At 38.5% G+C, this 21005-nt stretch overlaps 1 protein-coding gene across 2 annotated transcripts in view; it reads right to left on the bottom strand.

The window, feature by feature from the left end:
• Positions 1 to 21005, bottom strand: part of KDM5A (lysine demethylase 5A) — a 92191-nt gene that overhangs the window by 27796 nt on the left and 43390 nt on the right. For both annotated transcript variants that reach the window (XM_059184463.1, XM_059184464.1), the window contains exons 14-19: positions 20329 to 20523; positions 8357 to 8538; positions 7866 to 7990; positions 7267 to 7417; positions 5784 to 5898; positions 3344 to 3699 (exon numbers count right to left, since the gene is read on the bottom strand). In XM_059184463.1, the coding sequence (XP_059040446.1) occupies positions 3344 to 3699; positions 5784 to 5898; positions 7267 to 7417; positions 7866 to 7990; positions 8357 to 8538; positions 20329 to 20523 (1124 nt within the window). The remainder of the gene's footprint in view (positions 1 to 3343; positions 3700 to 5783; positions 5899 to 7266; positions 7418 to 7865; positions 7991 to 8356; positions 8539 to 20328; positions 20524 to 21005) is intronic.

The raw sequence follows: 21005 nt of genomic DNA, 5'->3' as shown, positions 1-21005 counted from the left end.
ATGGAAGCAATAGGAAGCTACCGAGGGTGGGAACAGTTTCATTATCCATGAACCCTACCACGTGCTAGGCACGGTGCTAGTTCCTAGAGACTATTAATACACAGGAGTGACAGAGTGACAGAGCCCTTGCCTCATTAAACATTTTAATCTTGTGGTGTTAGAGGGGGATTATTCATAGCACTGTTAAGATGCTATCAAAATATAATAGCAGGGGGACCTAAACTGACTTGGCAGGTGATGGAAGGATTCCCAGAAGTGACGCCTAAGCTTTCTTAGCCTTTCTGAATAGGAGTGAGTCAGGAAAGCTGGGACCAGAGGCTGGGTAAGTGTATACCACAGGGGATAGGGAGAAGGGAAGAGTGTTCCAGAGGAGAAAATGAGCACATGCAAAGGCCCAGAGACAAGAAAGAACATGGCATGTCTGAGGAAAACAGGGTGATCATGACACTTGAAACACAGAATGCAAAGGAAGACTAGCAAGGGATGAGGCTTAAGCAAAGGGCTAGATTACAAGATGGCCTTATGAATTAGATGAAGGACTCTAAATGTCATCCCTAGGGGAATAGGAAACAGTGAAGGGCTCTAAGCAAAGGAGTGAAAAAAAACTACAGCTGTCTTTTAAGAAAATACTAGTTGCAGTGCAGAGAATGATGAGAGCAGGGTGAGGTCCCAGAGCCTGTGGCTATGATTTAGGCCAGCTATGACAGTACCCCAAAGAAGAATGAAAGTGAAAAACATCAAGGAAATATAATCAATGTGACTTGGTAGTTAACTAAGGTTGAGGGTATGGAAATGGAAAGGTCAAAGGTAATTTCCAAAGCTTGTTTAAAGGAGAAAAAACAATGGTTTAATTCAAAGGAAAAAGGAACAAAGGACAAGATGATGGGAAAGAGTTAATGAATCCAATTTTGGATATGTGGAATCTGAGGTACCAACAAGACATCCAATGGAATTACCAAATAGGCAGACAGTATCTACGAAAAATATCAGTGCTATAGATAAGAATTTGGAGTTAATTAGCATACAGAGGGCCAATTGAGCCAGAAAATAAGAAGAAATTTCCAGGGAGATGTACAGAGTGAAAAAAGAAGTGGTCTAAGCCAGAATTTTGAGGAATGACATTATTCAAGAGGCAGGGAGAGAAGGCCAAAAGCAGAGGAACAGGATATTGAGAAAACAGCGGTCAGAAGTTAACCAATCCAAAAGGCCAAGAATACATCTATCAAAATATAATAGCAGGGGGACCTAAACTGACTTGGCAGGTGATGGAAGGATCCCCAGAAGTGACGTAGATGTGTTTCAGAAATCTAACTTCAACAGAAGTTAGAAAACAAAGAAGATTCCACTTCCCACTATCCCCACCAAGCCCTCTTCCTCTATTTTCTTACTAATTTTATTTTCTTCATGACACTAATTATCTGAAGTTCATTCAAACATTCATTCACTCACTTTTCACCTGTCTCTCCCCACTAGAATGCTGGCTCTCTTGTACAGCAGGGACTTTGTGGGTCTTTTCCCCTACTATCTCTACGGCACTTAAAAATAGTACTTGGGGGGGACGCCTGGGTGGCTCAGTGGGTTAAAGCCTCTGCCTTCAGCTCGGGTCATGATCCCAGGGTCCTGGGATCGAGCCCCACATCGGGCTCTCAGAGTCTGCAGGGAGCCTGCTTCCTCCTCTCTCTCTGCCTGCCTCTCTGCCTACTTGTGATCTCTGTCTGTCAAATAAATAAATAAAAATCTTTAAAAAAAAAGAAAAAAGAAATAGTACTTGGCATGTAGTAGGTACTCCATAAATACTGAATTGCAAAGATTAAGGGAAAATACAAGAACCCCACACTTAGGTCAGTGACAATGGAGTTGAGGAAGACAGATTCGAGAGACATTTTACAGGTGAGCTCCTTAAAACTTAGTGACTGGTAAATGTGGAAAATGAGAGGAAAAAAGTCTTCAAATACTACTACCAACAAAATCTCATTCTGTAGACTACTCTAAGTTGCATCAGGTGTATCAAAACAGGTTTTGCATTCCAGTTATTTAGCTTTTCCCATTTACTATGCTCCTGGAACTGCCATGAATAATTTGAAGGTTTCAAACAGGAAAAGCTATAGATACATTTTAGTATGTATTCCCCATGACAACTAGACAGCAAAATATCCAGCAAAAATATATCCAGCCTTTTCTCGGTTAAACAGAACTGTGTTTGTTATATAACACAGCTCAAATCTATTTCTTTATTTATCATCTCTCTGGAGGTCTTACAATGGACTTTTTTTTTTTTTTTTAAAGATTTTATTTGCCAGAGAGAGCAAGAGAGAGAGAGCAAGCTCGAGCGAGGGCAGCAGGCAAAGGGAGGAGACTTCCCGTTGAGCAGGGAGCCCAATGTAGAACTCAATCCAGGACCCTGGGATCACAACCTGAGCCAAAGGCAGATGGTTTACCGAATGAGCTACCCAGGTGTCCCAACACAGCTCAAATTTAAAGCCTTTTCCACTTCATTCTGGAGTCTTCGTGTACTTAAGTACTTTGCCAGCCACTTATTTTTGTTGCAGTTGACAGGAAAAGTTGTGTTATTTAGTAACTATGGGCTTTAAGTATGCCAGGTTTCTCATCCTCACAAAAGAAATTATAGGTCTTAATTTTAGCTGAAGAAATACTTTCATAAAGAACATTACAGTCTAATTAGCTGATATACAATCAAGTACGGTGAATGGTTTACTGAAATCTTGCAAATCCAATGAGTGTACCAATGCTAATGCAACTGTGTAATGGTCTCCTGTCTTTCTTGCTTCCCCTTTCCCACTACTTTCCTACATAAATCCTTACTCAAACAAAGCCCATTTAACTTCTGTCACCTAACACACCCTAAGTATTCTTTAAACTTATTAGTTGGATCTTTCTTACTCTCCTTCCATTCAATCCCACTCGTGCTTCAAAGCTTTACCTAAGTTCTTTATTTTCTCTCAAGCTTCTCTCCTGACCACTAGAGCTAAAAATGACCTCTCCTCCTCTGAATTCCTATAGCATTTTTCTGTACCTCTCAGTTAACAATAACATATTGCAGTGAGCATTATATTTCTTAGCTCTGAACTATAGTATAGGTAATGAGAAGGTTCTAAACAAAATACTACTTTGTTTCACTTAAACTACTTAGCAAAGTACTTTGCAGGAACATGCACACAATATTTGAAACTGTTTATATGCAGACTTATTTGATAATTTAGTGACTGGTCAGGGAAGGCATAAAACATCTAACTAAATATTTAATGAAACAGATATTTAAATTCATCCTTCAGTTCTACCATTAGTTATTAAAGAGGCAACAGTCACCAATATATGTGTTCACCTTGCCTGTAGGCAGACCTTAGCCTTTTCTTCCCATCGCTCAGAGACTGTAAGGAGCTCCTGTAGTTCAGCCATTGCCTTCTCCACGGCATGGTGGGGGGCCAACCCCACCCCAGAGTCTATCAGTTTCTTCATGACATCCAAAGTGACCTGTTGTGGATCTGACAGGGTCAGTCTTACTTCATCCAACCATCGAGCCTGCTGTAGTTCTTGCTTTAGTCGGGCTAATTCAGGTAGCTCCACATAGAGACTAGAGCCCATGTCTATCAACATCTGAAGTTTGGAAGAATCCGGGGTTTCATCCATCATGGCCTCTTGAGCACGTTCATGAAACTCTTCCACATCATCCAGGAGATTCTGATAAAGTCAAAAAAATAAAAATAAAAAACAAATTTAAAAGATACAAAATGAGTATGGAATAGATAGAAGTTCAGGCAAAATATCAAATTCTAGACTAATAATTCTAATCCAATAATCTCACCACTATAGCACCAGATATACTAGTTAAGAACATAATTATGCTTCTCTGTAATTACTTACACATTTACTTTTAAAATATGATTAATTCGTTCAAACAGTATTTAATGACTGCGGACTACAATGCAGCCACTGTTCTAAGCACACAGCATTGAAACAAACGGAAGTCCTTGTCTTCAAGGAACATATACACAGCCAGACACTGAATAGAAAATGTTTCAGTTAATTTTAAGTGCTGTGAAAATAAAACAGGGCAACACAATAAAGAATGACCAGAGAGGCGGGCATATTACTTTGCAACGGTGGTCACAGGAAAGAGATGAACTGACACTAAAATGAGGAGCTAGAGGACCTTAGGAGGAAGAGCAGTTCAGGCTGGGCGGATAATAACCACACAACCTTTCACAGAGGAACGTCCTGCTCTAAAGTGGATGATGGGAAGCAAAGGGGAAAAATGCAGTTTAAAAATAAACAGAGGTCAGATTACATAATGCCATATAGGAGTTTAGATTTCATTCTAATGGTTTTGGGGAAGCACTGGAGAATTTTAACCACAGAGAAGTGATATGATTTGATTTACATTTTACATGATCACACTGGCTACCAAATGAAAAATAAACTGTCAAGGACCAGAGAAGAAAAAGGGAGATGAGTTAAGAGGCTATTACAGTAATCCAAGGGGCAGAATCTAGCAGTTCAGAGCACAGTTTAAGCAATGGAGATGATGGCAAATGGTTCACTTTGGGAAACATTCTGAATATTCACACTTGTTTAGAGACTGGATGTGGGCTATAAGGGAAATAAAGGAATCAAGGATTTGATTCACTAAAAGGTTTTTAAGATGCCTTTTAGTCATAGGCAGAGGGATACAACTGGATAAGCAGAGCACACAACTGGATGTACAAGCCCGTAGGAGAGAACAAAAGCATTGAGAGTTGGTGATCTGGGGTATCAATAAGATACAGGTGATATTGACGTCACTGAACAAGTAAGATGTCAGGATCTAAAAAAAGAGCTGAGACTCCTATTATACTCCAACACTCAGAAGTCAAGCCAAGGAGAAAACAAATGACAAAGAACACCAAAGAGAAGGAACTGTGAATGAGCGAAGAAAAACAGAACGTGTGATGATGTCCCAGATGTTCAGAGAAGAAAGTTCTCTCAGGAAGGAAAGAGTGGTCAACTACTAAATGCTCCCATGGCATAGAATAACAGCAGAAACACAACTGATACTGGATTTTGTGCGCGGATACCCCCCTCCTTTATTTTAAGATTTTATTTATTTGACAGAGAGAGAGTGCACACAAGCAGGGAGAGTAGCAGGCAGAGGAAGAGTGAGAAGCAGGCTTCCTAATGAGCAGGGAGCCCCATGCAGGGCTCAATTCCAGGACCCTAGGATTAGGACCTCTGCCCAAGGCAGACGCTTAACCAACTGAGCCACCTGGGTGCGCCTAAGCTGATAACCTTGATAAAAACCATTTTAGATACCCTGCCCATGGCCAAATCACAAACCACCACAAACTACCAGAGGATTGCTAACTATGCTGATTAATATATTTGATATATACTTTTTAAGACTGTACATATTCAAGAAGCCATCAGGGCCCTAGTAATTTCAGAGCTCACATTTTTAAAAGCTCATGAACTAGTAACTTACTGATACATTCAGGTTCTTTTAACTATTTTCTTGCATCTCAATTACATCTGTGCTAAATGAGGATTCCGATCTAAAATCAATGTAGGAAAAAATTCTAAACTAACTACATTGGTTCCAGAACTTGAAAAGGAGAATAAAAGGTTAAGAACAAAACCAGGGGTTCTTACTGCCTACTGAAAACCTTCAAACAGCACCATTTATGTGACAAACGGAACAAAAAGCTAGTCTAGACATACTATTTTGTTGACCCAAAACAGAAACCCATACTACAAAGGATATTACCCCAGAAAAGAATGTAATACTCCACCTTTACTTGTCGAGCTTGGCTGATGACACATGGAAGACTAAAAAGTTGTTGGACAAAGGCCTTCAATTCTTCCACTGTCAGTTTGGTCCGAGTTCTCCCACTATCTGGGCTCTGCCTGATATGAAATAATATTGAGACATAAGTAAGAAAAATCCATAGTCACCTGATAGCAAAGGAACTTCTAGTCTCTCTAGAATTCTCACCCAAGCAATCCCAGAATACGAATGTTTGAGAGGTTCTACTGTAATGGCGATCACTTCCAAATTAGGTTTTTACCCTCATTAGTTAATGACTCAAAGATTCAACTCTCCAAGTTACAGTTCCTCCAATCTTCCAAGTATTGAGCACTTTAAACAATCAATAAATTCCTCAGAGTAAAATACTATGTTTATTAATAAAATTAAATCTTCTACCTCAAAAACCTTAAAATGTGGAACAAGGGCCTTTAACTTGGCTAGGGGATGATAAACCCCTCTGAAACGGATTCGGAATAGTATGTGTATATACATTTTTCTAAGAAAAGGGTCCGTATGCTTTTGTCAGATTCCCCAAGGGGGTTAGTGACCCAATGACAGGTGAAAATTCCCTGATCAATGCTTCAAAGAAAAGTTCTCTAATCAAATGGTAAATAAAAAATGTACAAAGTGATTTAGAACCCAACATGAAGGGCCATAGCAAAACCCATTCAGGAAAGTGTTGGCATGTATATGAAACAATACCGCAGAACATTTAGCACATGTGAATTCCATTAAATCAAGGGTACGTACTTCTACACTTTTTTTTTTTTTAACTTCTACACTTCTTAAAAATACAGCCTCTCCAGCATCCACCAAGGTTAGTCTTTGCTGCCACCTGCCTTCAGCATGTAGTATCATTTATTTATTTACAAATATTTATTGCACATCCAGTATTTGCAGGACACTATTCTAAGCACAAGAATAGAGCAATGAAAAAGGATAAAAAAAAGTCTGCAACATTCTAGTCTAGAAGGTGTCTAGTGGGACTGGGAAAGAAAGGAGGAGATAATAAATAAACCAGTATATCGGGACGTGACAGGGCTAAGAGAAAAAGAGCTCAGGAAAAGAATAAGAAGGTTGCAGTTTTATAAAGCGTTGTCAGAGAAGGCCTCTTCAAGAAGAATGTGTCAGCGATCTGAAAAAGAACTGAAAGAAGTGAGGGAACAAGCCACTTGGATATGATAGAAGAGGGCTCGAAGAGCAAAGTGCAAAGGCGCTAAGCAGAAGCATGCCTGGTGTTAAAAAGCTCAAAGGGGAAGAGGACTCAAGAGTGGAACAAGAAAAAAGGGAGAGCAGTAGGAGAGAAAATTGGGACATAACTGAAGAGAGAGAAATGGCCACAACAAGAGGTCAAAGATAGATTGGGAGGGGCCAGTTACACTTTTGGCTTTTACTCTAAAAGAAAAGCAAACAAGCAAAACGAAAAAATACACAGGAAACCACTGGAGAACTCTTCTTAGTCTTACCTATGCTTCTGCTTTTTGCTCAGAAGCAGCTGAGCCACAGAGGCGCAAGTCTCAGCTTCCTTCACAGCATCTCTGAGTTTTCTAAAGAGATCATTCTCTGGGTATTTCCTATCCTCAGCATCTTCCAGCATTACTCGTAATTCGATCAAATCTGTAAAAACAAAGCTACATACTATGACCACAGACATAAAAAGGCATTTAAAAATACTCACCAACCTCTCTCAAGTTAGTCATCAATCTATTAGTGGAAACACTGCAGCTGTGAAAATCTCACCAATGCAATAAAAGCTTAAGAACAGGTGCCCATTCTTAACCCTTAGAGACAATTTCTCTCCAGGAAGGTAATTCCTCTTTCTTAACTAACCTTTAGTGGCAGTCCACTGATAACAATGGCTCCCCAAAATACGTTATCTACTGTAAGTTAGTTGTCTGTCCCATTTTATATTAACTATTTATGTAAAAGAAAATTTTCAAATAGAAAACTAACCAACCTACTAGCTACAAATCCCATATGAAGCCTACAATTTTCCCTAACTGGAGGAAAAGCACATAAAACAAAATAAGACCTCTTTCAATGTGTATGCACACAAAAGCTTAACCTTTCTTGTGGTTGAAGTTGGCAGATAATGCTTCTGTAACACGGCTGACCCAAGTGTCATAGGACTGTGCCCTGACCTTCACACCATACAGCAGAGAAGGGAGGTCCTCTAATGGGTAGCGGTATCTAAGCACAAAGAAAAACAAAACAAATAAACAAAAAACACAGAAATTAAAAACGTTGCAAACCAACAACATTAAAATAAATTTTAAGTAAAATCAGCTTAATAAACGACCAAGGAAATGGGGTCTTAGATCAAAGCCACTCACAGAGTTTTAATGCAGGGAGAGACAAGGAACATGTGAAATCAACGGATAAAAATATCTAACATTAGTTGCCAAGTTTAGGGCCAACTTTAAAGGATTGGTCCTCAGCAGGGAAGCAGAGACAAAGAAAAGTTCCCAGTGCACACTTGGGAAAGGGGAATTACAAAGAACAGTGCACTCGGTTTTTTAAAAGAAGTAACAAGTTTTACAAGAAACTTAAGGATACCTAAGACATTTCTTCTGCATGGGGCAGGGGCACAGATCAGTTGGATGGTAGAGACACACAAGGCGTTCAGGATTACAGGAGCATGTGAGAGCAGAGAGAAAACACGTGGTTCTGCACGCTGAACACTGTCGCTCATCATCAGGAACAAGTTCAAACACTTCTTCTTCTGACATCAGGACGCCCTGAAAAACAATTCATGTCACTACATCAAGTCTTTACAAGCTCTCAAGCATCAGAACTTAAGAGTTATTAAATTTTCTTCTACAGGTAAATCTGACTTAAGATATAAACACGAGGGGTACAATGGCACATCATCAAAATACTTTCTAAAATTAATCATTCTTAATTTTTTTAAAATGGGAAACATTAAACCTTTGTGTGCAAGAATACACAGTTGACTGATAGAACTATTTTTTAAATTCAGGGAACTTACTACAAAGGTCAAAGTAGTCATTTTTGAGGAGAGGGAGGGAAATTGTAATTGGGAGACAATTTTGGGGTGGCTAACAAAGTTCTATTTTTTTTTTTTACAAAGTTCTATTTCTTGACTAGAATTGTGATGACAGCAAAGTTTACTATATAATAATTCATGAAGCTATATATTTTGTTTCATATGATTTTGTCTTCTCCTTAAAGCAAGAAAAACATCAATTAAAAAAATTTTTTTAAGATTTTATTTATTTATTTGACAGAGAAAAATCACAAGTAGGCAGAGAGGCAGAGAGAGAGGGAAAGGAGGCTCCCCACCGAGCAGAGAACCTGATGTGGGGCTGGATCCCAGGACCCCGAGAACATGACCTGAGCCGAAGGCAGAGGCTTTAACCCATTGAGCCACCCAGGCTCCGCACCCCCCTATTTTTTTTTTTGGTCCGAGGGATAATATACCCTTGAATCTTGAATATAAATATATTAGTAATCAATGATCTCAAAATAACCTGGATAAATACAAATATATGCAAAGATAAAGTAGTAAAAATTACTTCAACTATGCAAATCAAAATATAATCTACTTCAGGAAGACATCAAAAAGAAAGGTAATTAAATTCAGTCTGCCAGCTTAAGAAAATAAGAGCATTTGAAGTGCATTTTATAAAGACTTCCATTTAATATACAAGGGTTCTCTTTAGAGTCACTACTTGTGTAAGCAAGGTACTTATAAACCTAATTTCCCTATGAAAGCAAACTTTTACCCAAGGTAAAAACACAATAATTTATTCACTGGCAGACACAATTCAGTTCTTACAAAACAGATCTTGTTTTTGATATTGGTTTTAATCTACATGTCTCTTAACCATACACCCATATCTTCCTATTTCTGATATTAGCCTTTAATATTTGCTTTAAAAATTATTTCATGTAGGGAAGCCTGGGTGGCTCAGTCAGTTAAGTGCCTGCCTTCAACTCAGGTCATGATCCCAAGATCCAGCACCAGGCTCCCTGCTCAGTAGGGAGCCTGCTTCTCCCTCTGCCTTCTGCTCCCCTGCTTGTGCTTTCTTTCTCTCTCTCTCTCTCTCTCTCTCTCTCTCTCTGTGACAAATAAATAAAATAAAATCTTTTTTAAAAATTATTTCATGTAAAAATGGTTCCAAAATGCACTGCAGGTATTTCTGAGCTTCTAAGAATTTACACAGCTTCAGAACAGCTGGCAAACAGGATATTAATACATCAAGAAATCTGGGGCACCTGCATGGTTCAGTTGGTTAAAATGGCTTGGGATTCTCCCTCTCTCTGCCCCGAGGCCCCCACCCCCTGCCACTCACTTTCTGTCTGTCTGTCTCTGTCTCAAATAAATTTTACACCAGATCCTAAAGTATGCTCCAGTAACCCCTAGCCCTAGAAGATACTCTGCAAAAAAATCAAATAAATTGTCTATGGGAAAACGCTATGTATTACCCATATACTCCCAATTTAAGAGATTAACAATGAACACCAGCATATCATAGAAGTTTTACAGTAAGGAATCATTACTTCTTTATCCCCAAGTTTTTTCTTTTTTTTTTGAAGATTTTTAATTTATTTCACAAAGAGAGAGTAGGCAGAGAGGCAGGCAGAGAGAGGAGGAAGCAGGCTTCCCGCTAAGCAGAGAGGCTGATTCGGGGCTCCACCCCAGGTCCCAGAGATCATGACCTGAGCTGAAGGCAGAGGCCCAACCCACTGAGATACCCAGGCACCGCGCCCCCCAAGTAGTTTTTTCTTAATCTACCATTTCCCAAGCTTTGCTATCACAGAACAATTTTTCCTTATAATACTTTTCAACATTATATAACTCAGAAAATTATAAATTATTAGGAGAGAACAGAGAGAAGAAAAAAGAGATACAAATTAAAAGGCTATTTGAAATAATCAAGGTGAGAAAATTAAGGAATGAAACCAAACGGTAGCAGTAAAGAAAAGGGGGGTGGGAGTGGAATTAATGAGACACTGCCCAAGTAAAAACTTCAAACGAGATAGCAGATGACTGTGAAAGAGACGGATGAGTCAAGGATCACATCAAGTTTTTAAAATAATGATCCTGAAACTTATTGGGAATTAGTAAAGTGGTCTGTGAAAGGACAGATGGAGAGGAGATGATATTCTATCTCAGATGCTGAAAGTAAGATGACAAAAAACTAAACAGAAATGTCTCCCAGGGAAACTTGGATTACAAATGGGTGACTGGATATGACACCTCTTTCAGAGTGACAATAATTCCTGTGTTTGCATAAACTAGGAGGAAATATCAAAACCTGAGAAATGAAACCACAAGGTAGTAATTGAAAAAGAGGTAAAATCCTAAGGAAAGCTAAGAATTCCTCGTTAAAGTAGCACGAAAAGAAAACAATAAAAGGTCAAAGGCTGCACCCTGCAAACACTGGCAATTGAAGATGAGGAAAATAATTAAAAGTGACTGGCAAGGGGCACCTGGGTGACTTGGTTGAGAGGCTGACTCTTGGTTTCAACTTGGGTCATGATCTCAGGGTCCTGGGATGGAGCCCCAAGTTGGGCTCCATGCTCAGCAGGGAATCTGCTTATGGATTCTCTCGCTCCCTCTCCCTGTCTCTCCCCCAGCTCGTTGTCTCTCTAAAATAAATAAATAAATCTTTTTTTTTTTTTTTTTTTTTTTTTTTTTAAAGCGACTGCAAGTGTTATCAGGTGCAAGAAACAGTAGGCAAGTGTTAGGGAAAGGAACAAAGAAGCAAAATGTAGTGCAACAAAGAGGTCATGGGGATAAAAGACAAAGAGCAACTAGATTTTGGCAATAAAATCACTAACAAATTCTGAGAATTTCAGAATGACAGTGACAATGAAGGGATAAAAAGGAAACAAGGGCACTGGCCACAGAAAAACCACTCGAGTTTTTTGGTAGGAAAAAAATGAAAACTTTCTTCAAGATAGGAAAGACAAGGGCACAATATGCAAAGAAAGGGTTGAGATTAGAGTCTCAAGGGCATAAGAAGAAGTTGAGTTTACAGGAAAAGAGTCCTTAAAGAAATGTGATCAAACAATAAATAAAATGATCAAGAGATGCAATACTCAAATTACTGCAGAACAAGGAAAAACGATACCCCATTAATAACGAAGGTTAAACCTGAAATGAGACTATACCACAAAAACCGACTTCATGAGTCTCCACCAATGTACAGGCAGACCTTGGAGATATTGTGGGTTTTGTTTCAGACCACAATAATAAAACAAGTATCATAATAAAATAAGTCAAATGAACTTTCTGGTTTCTCAGCACATATAAAAAAGTTATATTTACCCTATACTGCAGCCTATTAAATATGCAATAGTATTATGCCTAAAAAAGCAATGTATATACCTTAATTTAAAAACTCTTTATTGCTAAAAAATGCTCAATATCATTTGAGCTTTTCACTGGTGGAGGGTCTTACCTCCATGTCACTCGGGCTGCTGCCTGACCAGGGGGATGGTTGATGAAGGTTGGGGTGGCTGTGGCAATTTCTTAAAATAAAACAAGAGTCTGGGACACCTGGCTGGCTCAATTGGTGGACAACAATAACAACAGAGTCTGCCACATCAACTGCTTCTTTCACGTGTGACTTTTCTGAAGAATACAATGCTGTCAGATAGCATTTTACACACAATTAGAACTTCTTTCAAAACTGGAGTCAATCCTCTCACAATCCTGCCACTGCACTATCCACTAAGTTTATGTAATATTCTAAATTCTTTACTGTCATTTCAATAACCTTCACAGCATCTTCACCAGCAGACTTCATCTCTGGAAATTACTTTCTCTGCTTGTCCATAAGAAGCAACTCCTCAACTGCTCAAGTTTCATCATGAGATTGTAACAATTCAGTCCCATCTTCAGGCTCCACTTCTAATTCTAGTTTTGCTACTTCCACGATCTGCAGTTATCTCCTTCACTGAAGTCTTGAATACTCAAAGTCATCCAAGCCAAGACTGCAATCAGCTTCTTCCAAACTCCTGTTCATATTGATATTCAGGCCTTGCCTCATCTATCAGGGATATTCTTTTTTTTTTTTTAAGATTATTTATTTATTTATTTGATAGACAGAGATCACAGGTAGGTAGAGAGGCAGGCAGAGAGAGAGGAAGGGGAGCAGGCTCCCCGCCAAGCAGAGAGCCCGATGCGGCGCTTGATCCCAGGATCCTGGGATCATGACCTGAGCCAAAGGCAGAGGTTTTAACCCACTGAGCCACCCAAGCGCCCCTATCAGGGATATTCTTAATAGAATCTAGAATGGTGAACCTTTTCCAGAAGGTTTCCAATTTATTCTGCCTGGGTCCATCACATGAATCACTCACTATCATGGCAACTACAGCCTTACAAAATATTCCTTAAATAATAAGACTTTTAAAGTTGAATTACTCCTTGATCCATAGGTTGCAGAACAGATGTCCTGTTTGCAGCATGGCAAACTAGGTCTAGACCATTTGTAAACAAATGTGCTGTCATCCAGGCTTTGTTGTTCCAGTTACAGGACACAGAGTAGATTCAGCTAATTCTTAAGGACTCTGTTTTTCAGAATAGTAAATAAGCACTGGCTTCAACCTGAAGTCATGAGCTGTATTAGCCCCTAACAAGATAGTCAGCCTCTCCTTGGAAACTCTGAAGCTAGGCATTCATTTCTCTCTAGCTAACAAAGTCCTAGATGGCATCTTCTTCCAACAGAAGGCGGTTTCTTATACACTGAACATCTGTACTTAGCGTAGCCACCTTCACTGACTTCAGCTAGATCTGAATAAACTCGTGCCAACTTCGACATCAGCACTTGCTGCTTCACCTTGCATTTCTGTGGTATAGAGATGACTTCTTTGAACCAACCTCTGCTAGCTTCACGAACCAAACTCTGCTAGCTTCAAACCTCTGTAGCTTCTTTACCACTCCTAGCCTACATAAAACTGAGGAGTTAGGGCCTTGCTATGGATTAGGCTTTGGCATAAGAAAATACTGTAGCTGGCTCCATCTTTTATCCAGATCACTAAAACTTTCACCACATCAGCAATGAGGCTCTTTTAGTTTCTTATTGTTCATGTGTTCATTAGAGTAGTACTTTTAATTTCCTTTAAGAAATTTTCGTCTGCATTCACAACCTGGCTAACTCTGGCACAAGAAGCCAAGCTTTTGACTCATCTAGGCTTCCCACATGCTTTCCTCATGAAGCTTAAGCATTTTTAGTTTCTGATCGAAGTGAGAGGCATGTGACTCTTCCACTTGAACACTTAAAAGGCCATCGTAGGGTTATTAATTGGCCTAACTTCAATATTGTTGTGTCTCAAAGAACAAAGAATGAGGAAACAGCCAGTTGGTAGATAAAACATTTATCTAATAAGTTATCATTTATCTAATAATAATAATTTCACTGTTATATAAGCACAGGTCATGGCACCCAAAATAATGACAACAGTAACATCAAAGATCACTCATCAAAATGACCACAACAAATATAATAATGAAAAATCTGACCAATTAAAAAATGGGGAGGGGTGCCTGGGTGGTTTAGTGGGTTAAGCATCTGACTCTTGATCTCAGCTCAGGTCTTGATCTCATGTTTGTGAGTTCAACCCCCACGTTAGGCTCCACCACACCACCCCCACCAAAAAAGGGCAGAAGACATGAACAGACATTTCTCCAAAGACACAGAGATGGTAAAGAGACACATGAAAAGATGCTCAACATCATTTATCAGAGAAATGCAAATTAAAACCATGATATATCAGAAATAAAAATTTTTTTAAAAATTCTTAAAAAACCACAATATATCATCTCACATTTATCAGAATTATTAAAATCAAAAATACAAGAAACAAGTGTCAGCAAGGACGTGGAGAAAAAGAAACAGTCATGCACTATTAGTGGAAATGAAAACTGATGCAGCCACTGTGGAAAAATACGGAGGTTCCTCAGAAAATCAAAGACAGAATCACCATATGATCTAGTAGAGCTAAATAAAGAGCTAAATAAATGGAGAGGTGTTCCATGTTCATGGATAGAGGTGTTCCATGTTCGGTGTTGTCAAGTTGTCAGTTCTACCCACTTAATCTATAAATCTAATACAATCAAAATCAAAATCCCCATGGATATTGATAAAGTATTCTAAAGTTTATATGGAAAAGTAAAAGACTCATAATGGTTCAATACTGCAGAAGAACAAAGTCAGAAGACTAATACTATCTGACTCTAAGACTTAGATAAATTGTACACTAAACTGTGTGTCAACTATACTCAAATAAAAAAATCAATAAAAATTTTAAAACATTATAAAGCTACAGTAGTAATGAAGATTACATGGTATTACAAAGGAATAGACAAATCAATCAATGGACACAACAGAGGATGTAGAAACAGACTCACATAAATACAGTCAACTGATCTTTCACAAAGATGACAACACAATAAAGCAAAGATATTCTTTTCAATAAATCATGCTGGAACAACTAGACATTCACATGAAAAAAATGAAAGGCAATCTGAAGACTATACACTGTATGATTTCAACTATACAATATAAAGACAAAATTACAGAGATAGTAAAAAGATCAGTATTTGCCAATGGAAGGGGGTGGGCAGAGATAAACAGATGAAACATTGAGGAATTTTAGTGAAGCAAAAATACTCTATACTATAATGATGGATACATGTCATTATATATTCATCCAAACACAAAGAATATACACCAAGAGTGAACTGCAATATGAACTATAGACTTTGGGTGATTATGATGCATCAATGCAGGTTCATAAATTTTAACAAATGTACCACTCTGGCAGGAGACACTGATAATGCAGAAGGCACTGCATGTGTAGTGATGGAAGACATATGGGAAATCTCTATAATCTACCCTTTCCCTTTTTTTTTTTTTTAAAGATTTTATTTATTTATTTGACAAAGAGAGATCACAAGTAGGCAGAGAGGCAGGCAGAGAGAGAGAGAGGGAAGCAGGCTCCCCGCTGAGCAGAGAGCCCGATGTGGGACTCGATCCCAGGACCGCGAGATCATGACCTGAGCCGAAGGCAGCGGCCCAACCCACTGAGCCACCCAGGCGCCCCCCCTTTCCCTTTTTTTGCTGTGAACTTTCAACTACTCTAAAAAGACAGTCTTGGGTGCCTGGGTGGCTCAGTGGGTTAAGCTGCTGCCTTTGGCTCGGGTCATGATCTCAGGGTCCTGGGATCGAGTCCCACATCGGGTTCTCTGCTCAGCAGGGAGCCTGCTTCCCTCTCTCTCTCTCTCTGCCTGCCTCTCTGTCTACTTGTGATCTCTCTCTGTGAAATAAATAAAATCTTTAAAAAAATAAATAAATAAAAAATAAAATAAAATAAATAAAAAGACAGTCTTATTAAAAAAATGAATAACCGCGGGGCGCCTGGGTGGCTCAGTGGGTTGAGCCGCTGCTTTCGGCTATCTCAGGGTCCTGGGATCAAGTCCCACATCGGGCTCTCTGCTCAGCAGGGAGCCTGCTTCCCTCTTTCTCTCTGCCTGCCTCTCCATCTACTTGTGATCTCTCTCGATCAAATAAATAAATAAAATCTTTTTTTTTTTAAATTACCTACTCTTTTTTAGCAGAGCAGGTAGTTCTTTTTTTCTTTTATTTTTTTTAATATTTTATTTATTTATTTGACCGAGAGAGATCACAAGTAGGCAGAGAGGTAGGCAGGGAGAGAGGAGGAAGCAGGCTCCCTGCGGAAGAGAGTCCAATTCGGGGCTTGATCCCAGGACCCTGAGATCATGACATGGGCTGAAGGCAGAGGCTTTAACCCACTGAGCCACCCAGGCGCCCCACATAAGTAAAATCTTAAAAAAATAAATAATAATAAATAAAAATTAAAAAATAATAAAATATAAAAGGCTAATAAAAAATAAGCAAAGAAATCTTTTAAGAATATAGATATAACATGATAATATTAACTATATCAAGTCATAAATTCATTTTTCTCAAAAAAATTTTTTAAAAAATAAAAAGATTCACTTTTATCTTGTTCTTTCTTCTTCTTCTTCTTTTTTAAAGTTATTTATTTATTTGAGAGAGAAAGCATGAGCGGGCAGAGAGACAAAAGAAGAGGGAGAAGCAGACTCCCCACTGAGCAGAGAGCCCACCTCGGAGCTTAATCCCAGAACCCTGAGATCATGACCTGAGCCAAGGCAGACACTTAACTGACTGAACCACCAAGGCAACCCTCTTGTTTCTTATCACAGGTAATTCAAATTAGAAAAAAAAATCTGACCATATAGCAAAAACTCTAATTTCCAAGGTCATAAACTCTTAAAAATAATTAGCTTAGGGGCACCTGGGTGGCTCAGTGGGTTAAAGCCTCTGCCTTGGCTCAGGTCATGATCTAGGGTCCTGGGATCGAGGCCCACATCCAGCTCTCTGCTCAGCAGGGAGCCTGCTTCCTCCTCTCTCTCTGCCTGCCTCTCTGCCTACTTATGATCTCTCTCTGTCAAATAAATAAAATAAAATCTTTTAAAAAATAATTAGCTTATAATATTAATATTTACATCATTTGTAGTATGTATAGCTTTATACAGCTTTAAACAGCTATATATAGCTTTGGTTTAAAGATTTTTCCCCCATTTACGCCCATAAAAAGAATGGTGAAATTGATTTTTCTTTTACTTTTCAGATTCAAATTCCTATCTACCACAGTATTTTTCTTCAGCTTAAACCTTTATTTCCTCAAAACTCTTCAAATCTAAGATAGCCCATTATTTGAAATTTTTTAAAAATAGACAAAGTCCTTAATTTTGTGATTATATAAACTTTTCTAACTGAAAATGGTGTTTTCAAGAAAATTCTGATTTTACTGAGAGGAAACAAGGCTTCTGTTACATTCTACCACTTGGGATATGTCAAAAAATAAAGTGTCTTCTCAACCTACCAATTGTTCTTATTATTCTTGGTTACTTGGTTATTAAGTTAGCTAAAACCAATTGTGCCAAAACAGGAGATCTCAAGTTAGTAATCTAATAAGTGGGCTTGAAATCATAAGTGACATATGCAAGAAAATAAACTCTGATCCATACCTCATTCCACATACAAAAATTAACTTGAAACAGACCATACACATAAATGTATGAGCTAAAACTAAAAAATTTCTGGGAAACACAGGAGAAAATCTTCATGATCTTGAATTAAAGATTTCTTAGGTATAGCCAAAAGCCATGAGCCAAAAAAGAAAGAATTGATAAACCAAAGAACTCCTGCTCTTCAAAAAAATACTATTAAGAGGGGAACCTGGGTGGCTCAGTGGGTTAATCCTCTGCCTTCGGCTCAGGTTATGATCTCAGGGTCCTGGGATTGAGCCCCACATCGGGCTCTCTGCTCAGTGAGGAGCCTGCTCCCCACCCCCCCCACCTGCTTCTCTGCTACTTGTGATCTCTCTCTCTCTGTCAAATAAATAAATAAAATATTTAAAAAAAAAATACTATTAAGAAAAGGAAAAGACAAGCCACAGACGGGAAGAAAATATTTTCAAATCACCTATCTGGTAAAGAATCTGTATCTAGACTATATAATGAACCCTCAAAATTCAGTAAGAACCCAAGTTTTAAAAGTTGGCCAAAAGATCTGAACAGAATCTTCCCTCAAAGATATATAGACAGTGGGGCACCTGGGTGGCTCAGTGGATTAAAGCCTCGGCGTTGGCTCAGGTCACGGTCCTAGAGTCCTGAGATCGAGTCCCGCTTCGGGCTCTCTGCTCAGTGGGGAGCCTGCTTCCTCCTCTCTCTATGCCTGCCTCTCTGCCTACTTGTGATCTCTGTCTGTCCAATAAATAAGTAAAATTTTTTTTAAAAAGATATACAGACAGCAAATAAGCACTTAGAAGGTACCCAACATCATTAGTCATTAAAATTAAAGCCACAATGAACTACCACAACAAACCTATTAAGAGTATCTACTTAAAGTTGGGAATGCCTGGGTGGTTCAGTTGGTTAAGTGTCTGCCTTAGGCTCAGGTCATGATCCTGGGATCCTGGGAACAAATCCTGCATTGGGATCCGTGCTCTTGGGGAGCCTGCTTCTCTCTCTCACTCTGCCTCTCCCCCCAGCTTGTGTGCTCTCTCTCTCTGTTCAATAAGTGAATAAAATCTTTAAAAAAAAATCTGAAGTTAAAATTCCAAGTGTCAGGGAGATTGCAGGACAAGTGGAACTCTCATATTCCTGGCAGAACTGTAAAAACTATTTTGGAATACAGTGTGGCAGTTTGTAGAAAAAATTAAACATACACATGTCATAAGACCCAGTCATTCCAGTCCTAGTATTTATCAAGAAAAATGAAAATATATGTCAACATAGAAATCTGTTCAGAAATGTTCACAGCAGCTTAACTGGTAACAGGAAAAAGTCTGAAAACAACTAAAATGTTCATTTGTAAGTGAAGATACACTGTGGTATATCCATACAAAAAATACTACAACTACTACTTGGCAATTAAAAAGAATAAACAATTAATACATAAATACATAAATGAATCTCAAAGTATGTTAAGTCAAAGAAACTAAACAAAAAGTATCAACTGTATGACTCAATTTAAGTAAGACACTTTTTAAAAAGGCACAAGAAAGAAAGCAGATTGGTGTCTTCCTGGAAGAGGGTGGAGTGGGAGTAGTGAAGAGGGGGAATGGGACAAGAGGGAAGGATCATACAGGGGCCTAAGAAAATTTTTGAAGGTGATATGTTCATTAACTTGATTGTGACAAAGGTTTAGTTTATTTTAGGCATTCAAAATCCCAACACCTGTGGGAATGGTATAGCCACTCCACTGCCCAGCCACCATCATTGTAAGAAACTCCATCAGAAATTCAACTGGCTTTAAAAAAAAAAAAGAAAGAAAGAAATTCAACTGGCTTCCAAACTGGGGGCGGATCCCAGGGGAAAAACAAAACAAAAACAGATCAATCCACCAGTCCACTCTGACAGCTGGAATCACCAGAAGCACAAGTTTTATTCATTTCAAAGCTCAGAGTAAAGGATCTGAACTTTCTTATTTAAAGAAATAATACTGTATGTAAAAGGTTTAAAAAAGGAATATATCTAAGAAATTCTACATGACAGGATTCCATTTTTTAAAATCTAGAGGTGACATAAAGATTTCTAAAACCTTTCATTTTGTAGAACCAAAATAGCAAGAATAAAAATATACCTTCTCCAGGGTGCCTGGGTGGCACAGTTGGTTAAGCGCCCAACTCTTGATTTCGGGTCAGGTCTTGAGCTTGTGAGATCAAGCCCCGTATCAAGCTTCGTGCTCAGCAGCAGAGTGCACTTAAGATTCTCTCTCCCTCTCCCCACTCCATTGTATACTTTCTCTCTCTCTCCCTAAAATAAATAAATCTTTAAACATACACACACACATACACACACACACACACTTTCTTCCAACGTGTGATTTTTGTGCTCATCTTCTAAAGGAATCAAAGATGAAAATGGATTCTTTCTACAAGTTCAATTTTTAGTATATTCCATGAGCTGTATCAAATAGAGAAAATGTGGTCCACAAACTCACCATTTGTACAACAGACTCTCTTAATCTTGTCTCTTCTTCAGTCATGAGAGTTAATTCTTTGCACACCATGGCAGCCAGCCCCACGTCTAAGCATTCCGGATCTGCTGCCATCTTGAAAATGAGTTCTTCATGGGAAAAGACACAGTGGCGCCTTAGCCGTCGGTAGTGATTAACACATTGACGTCCAATGGGCAACTGTAAACAAAATTGTCAAATTAAATTACTTGCTTATAACATATTCCAGAGCAAAAACCAGTACTTAGTCTACAGCTCCTCTGTTTTATTACCAAAAAAGGTAGAATAACAAATTTCATTTGAACATAAAAGGAAATGTAAATATAAAATCTTTATGGCCCAGCAGGAATTTCAAAGGCCTTCCCACAGAAAATTTCTATAATTTGAGATGCTAAGCTTCTAGCCTAAGCTATTGATTTTCTACTCTACTCATTATGTACAACAAGAAGTACAGTTCCTTGATACTTAAATGAAAAAGCAAACTCTTTTAGACCACTTTAACATAGCTGCCTTTAAAGAATAAAGAAAAAAACATTTAGGTAATAAAGGGTTAAGTGGATAGCTTCAGCATGGAAGTTTCCACAGACCAAAAAGCAGAGATGTTATTAAAAGTTTAAAAAAAAAAGAAGAAGAAAGAAAAGGGGAGGAAAAAAGCACTACCT

Source organism: Mustela lutreola, chromosome 8 (assembly GCF_030435805.1).
Source record: "Mustela lutreola isolate mMusLut2 chromosome 8, mMusLut2.pri, whole genome shotgun sequence".
NCBI lineage: Eukaryota > Metazoa > Chordata > Mammalia > Carnivora > Mustelidae > Mustela > Mustela lutreola.
Note: the sequence above shows the minus strand (reverse complement) of the source record. Positions and strands in the feature narration are given on the sequence as shown.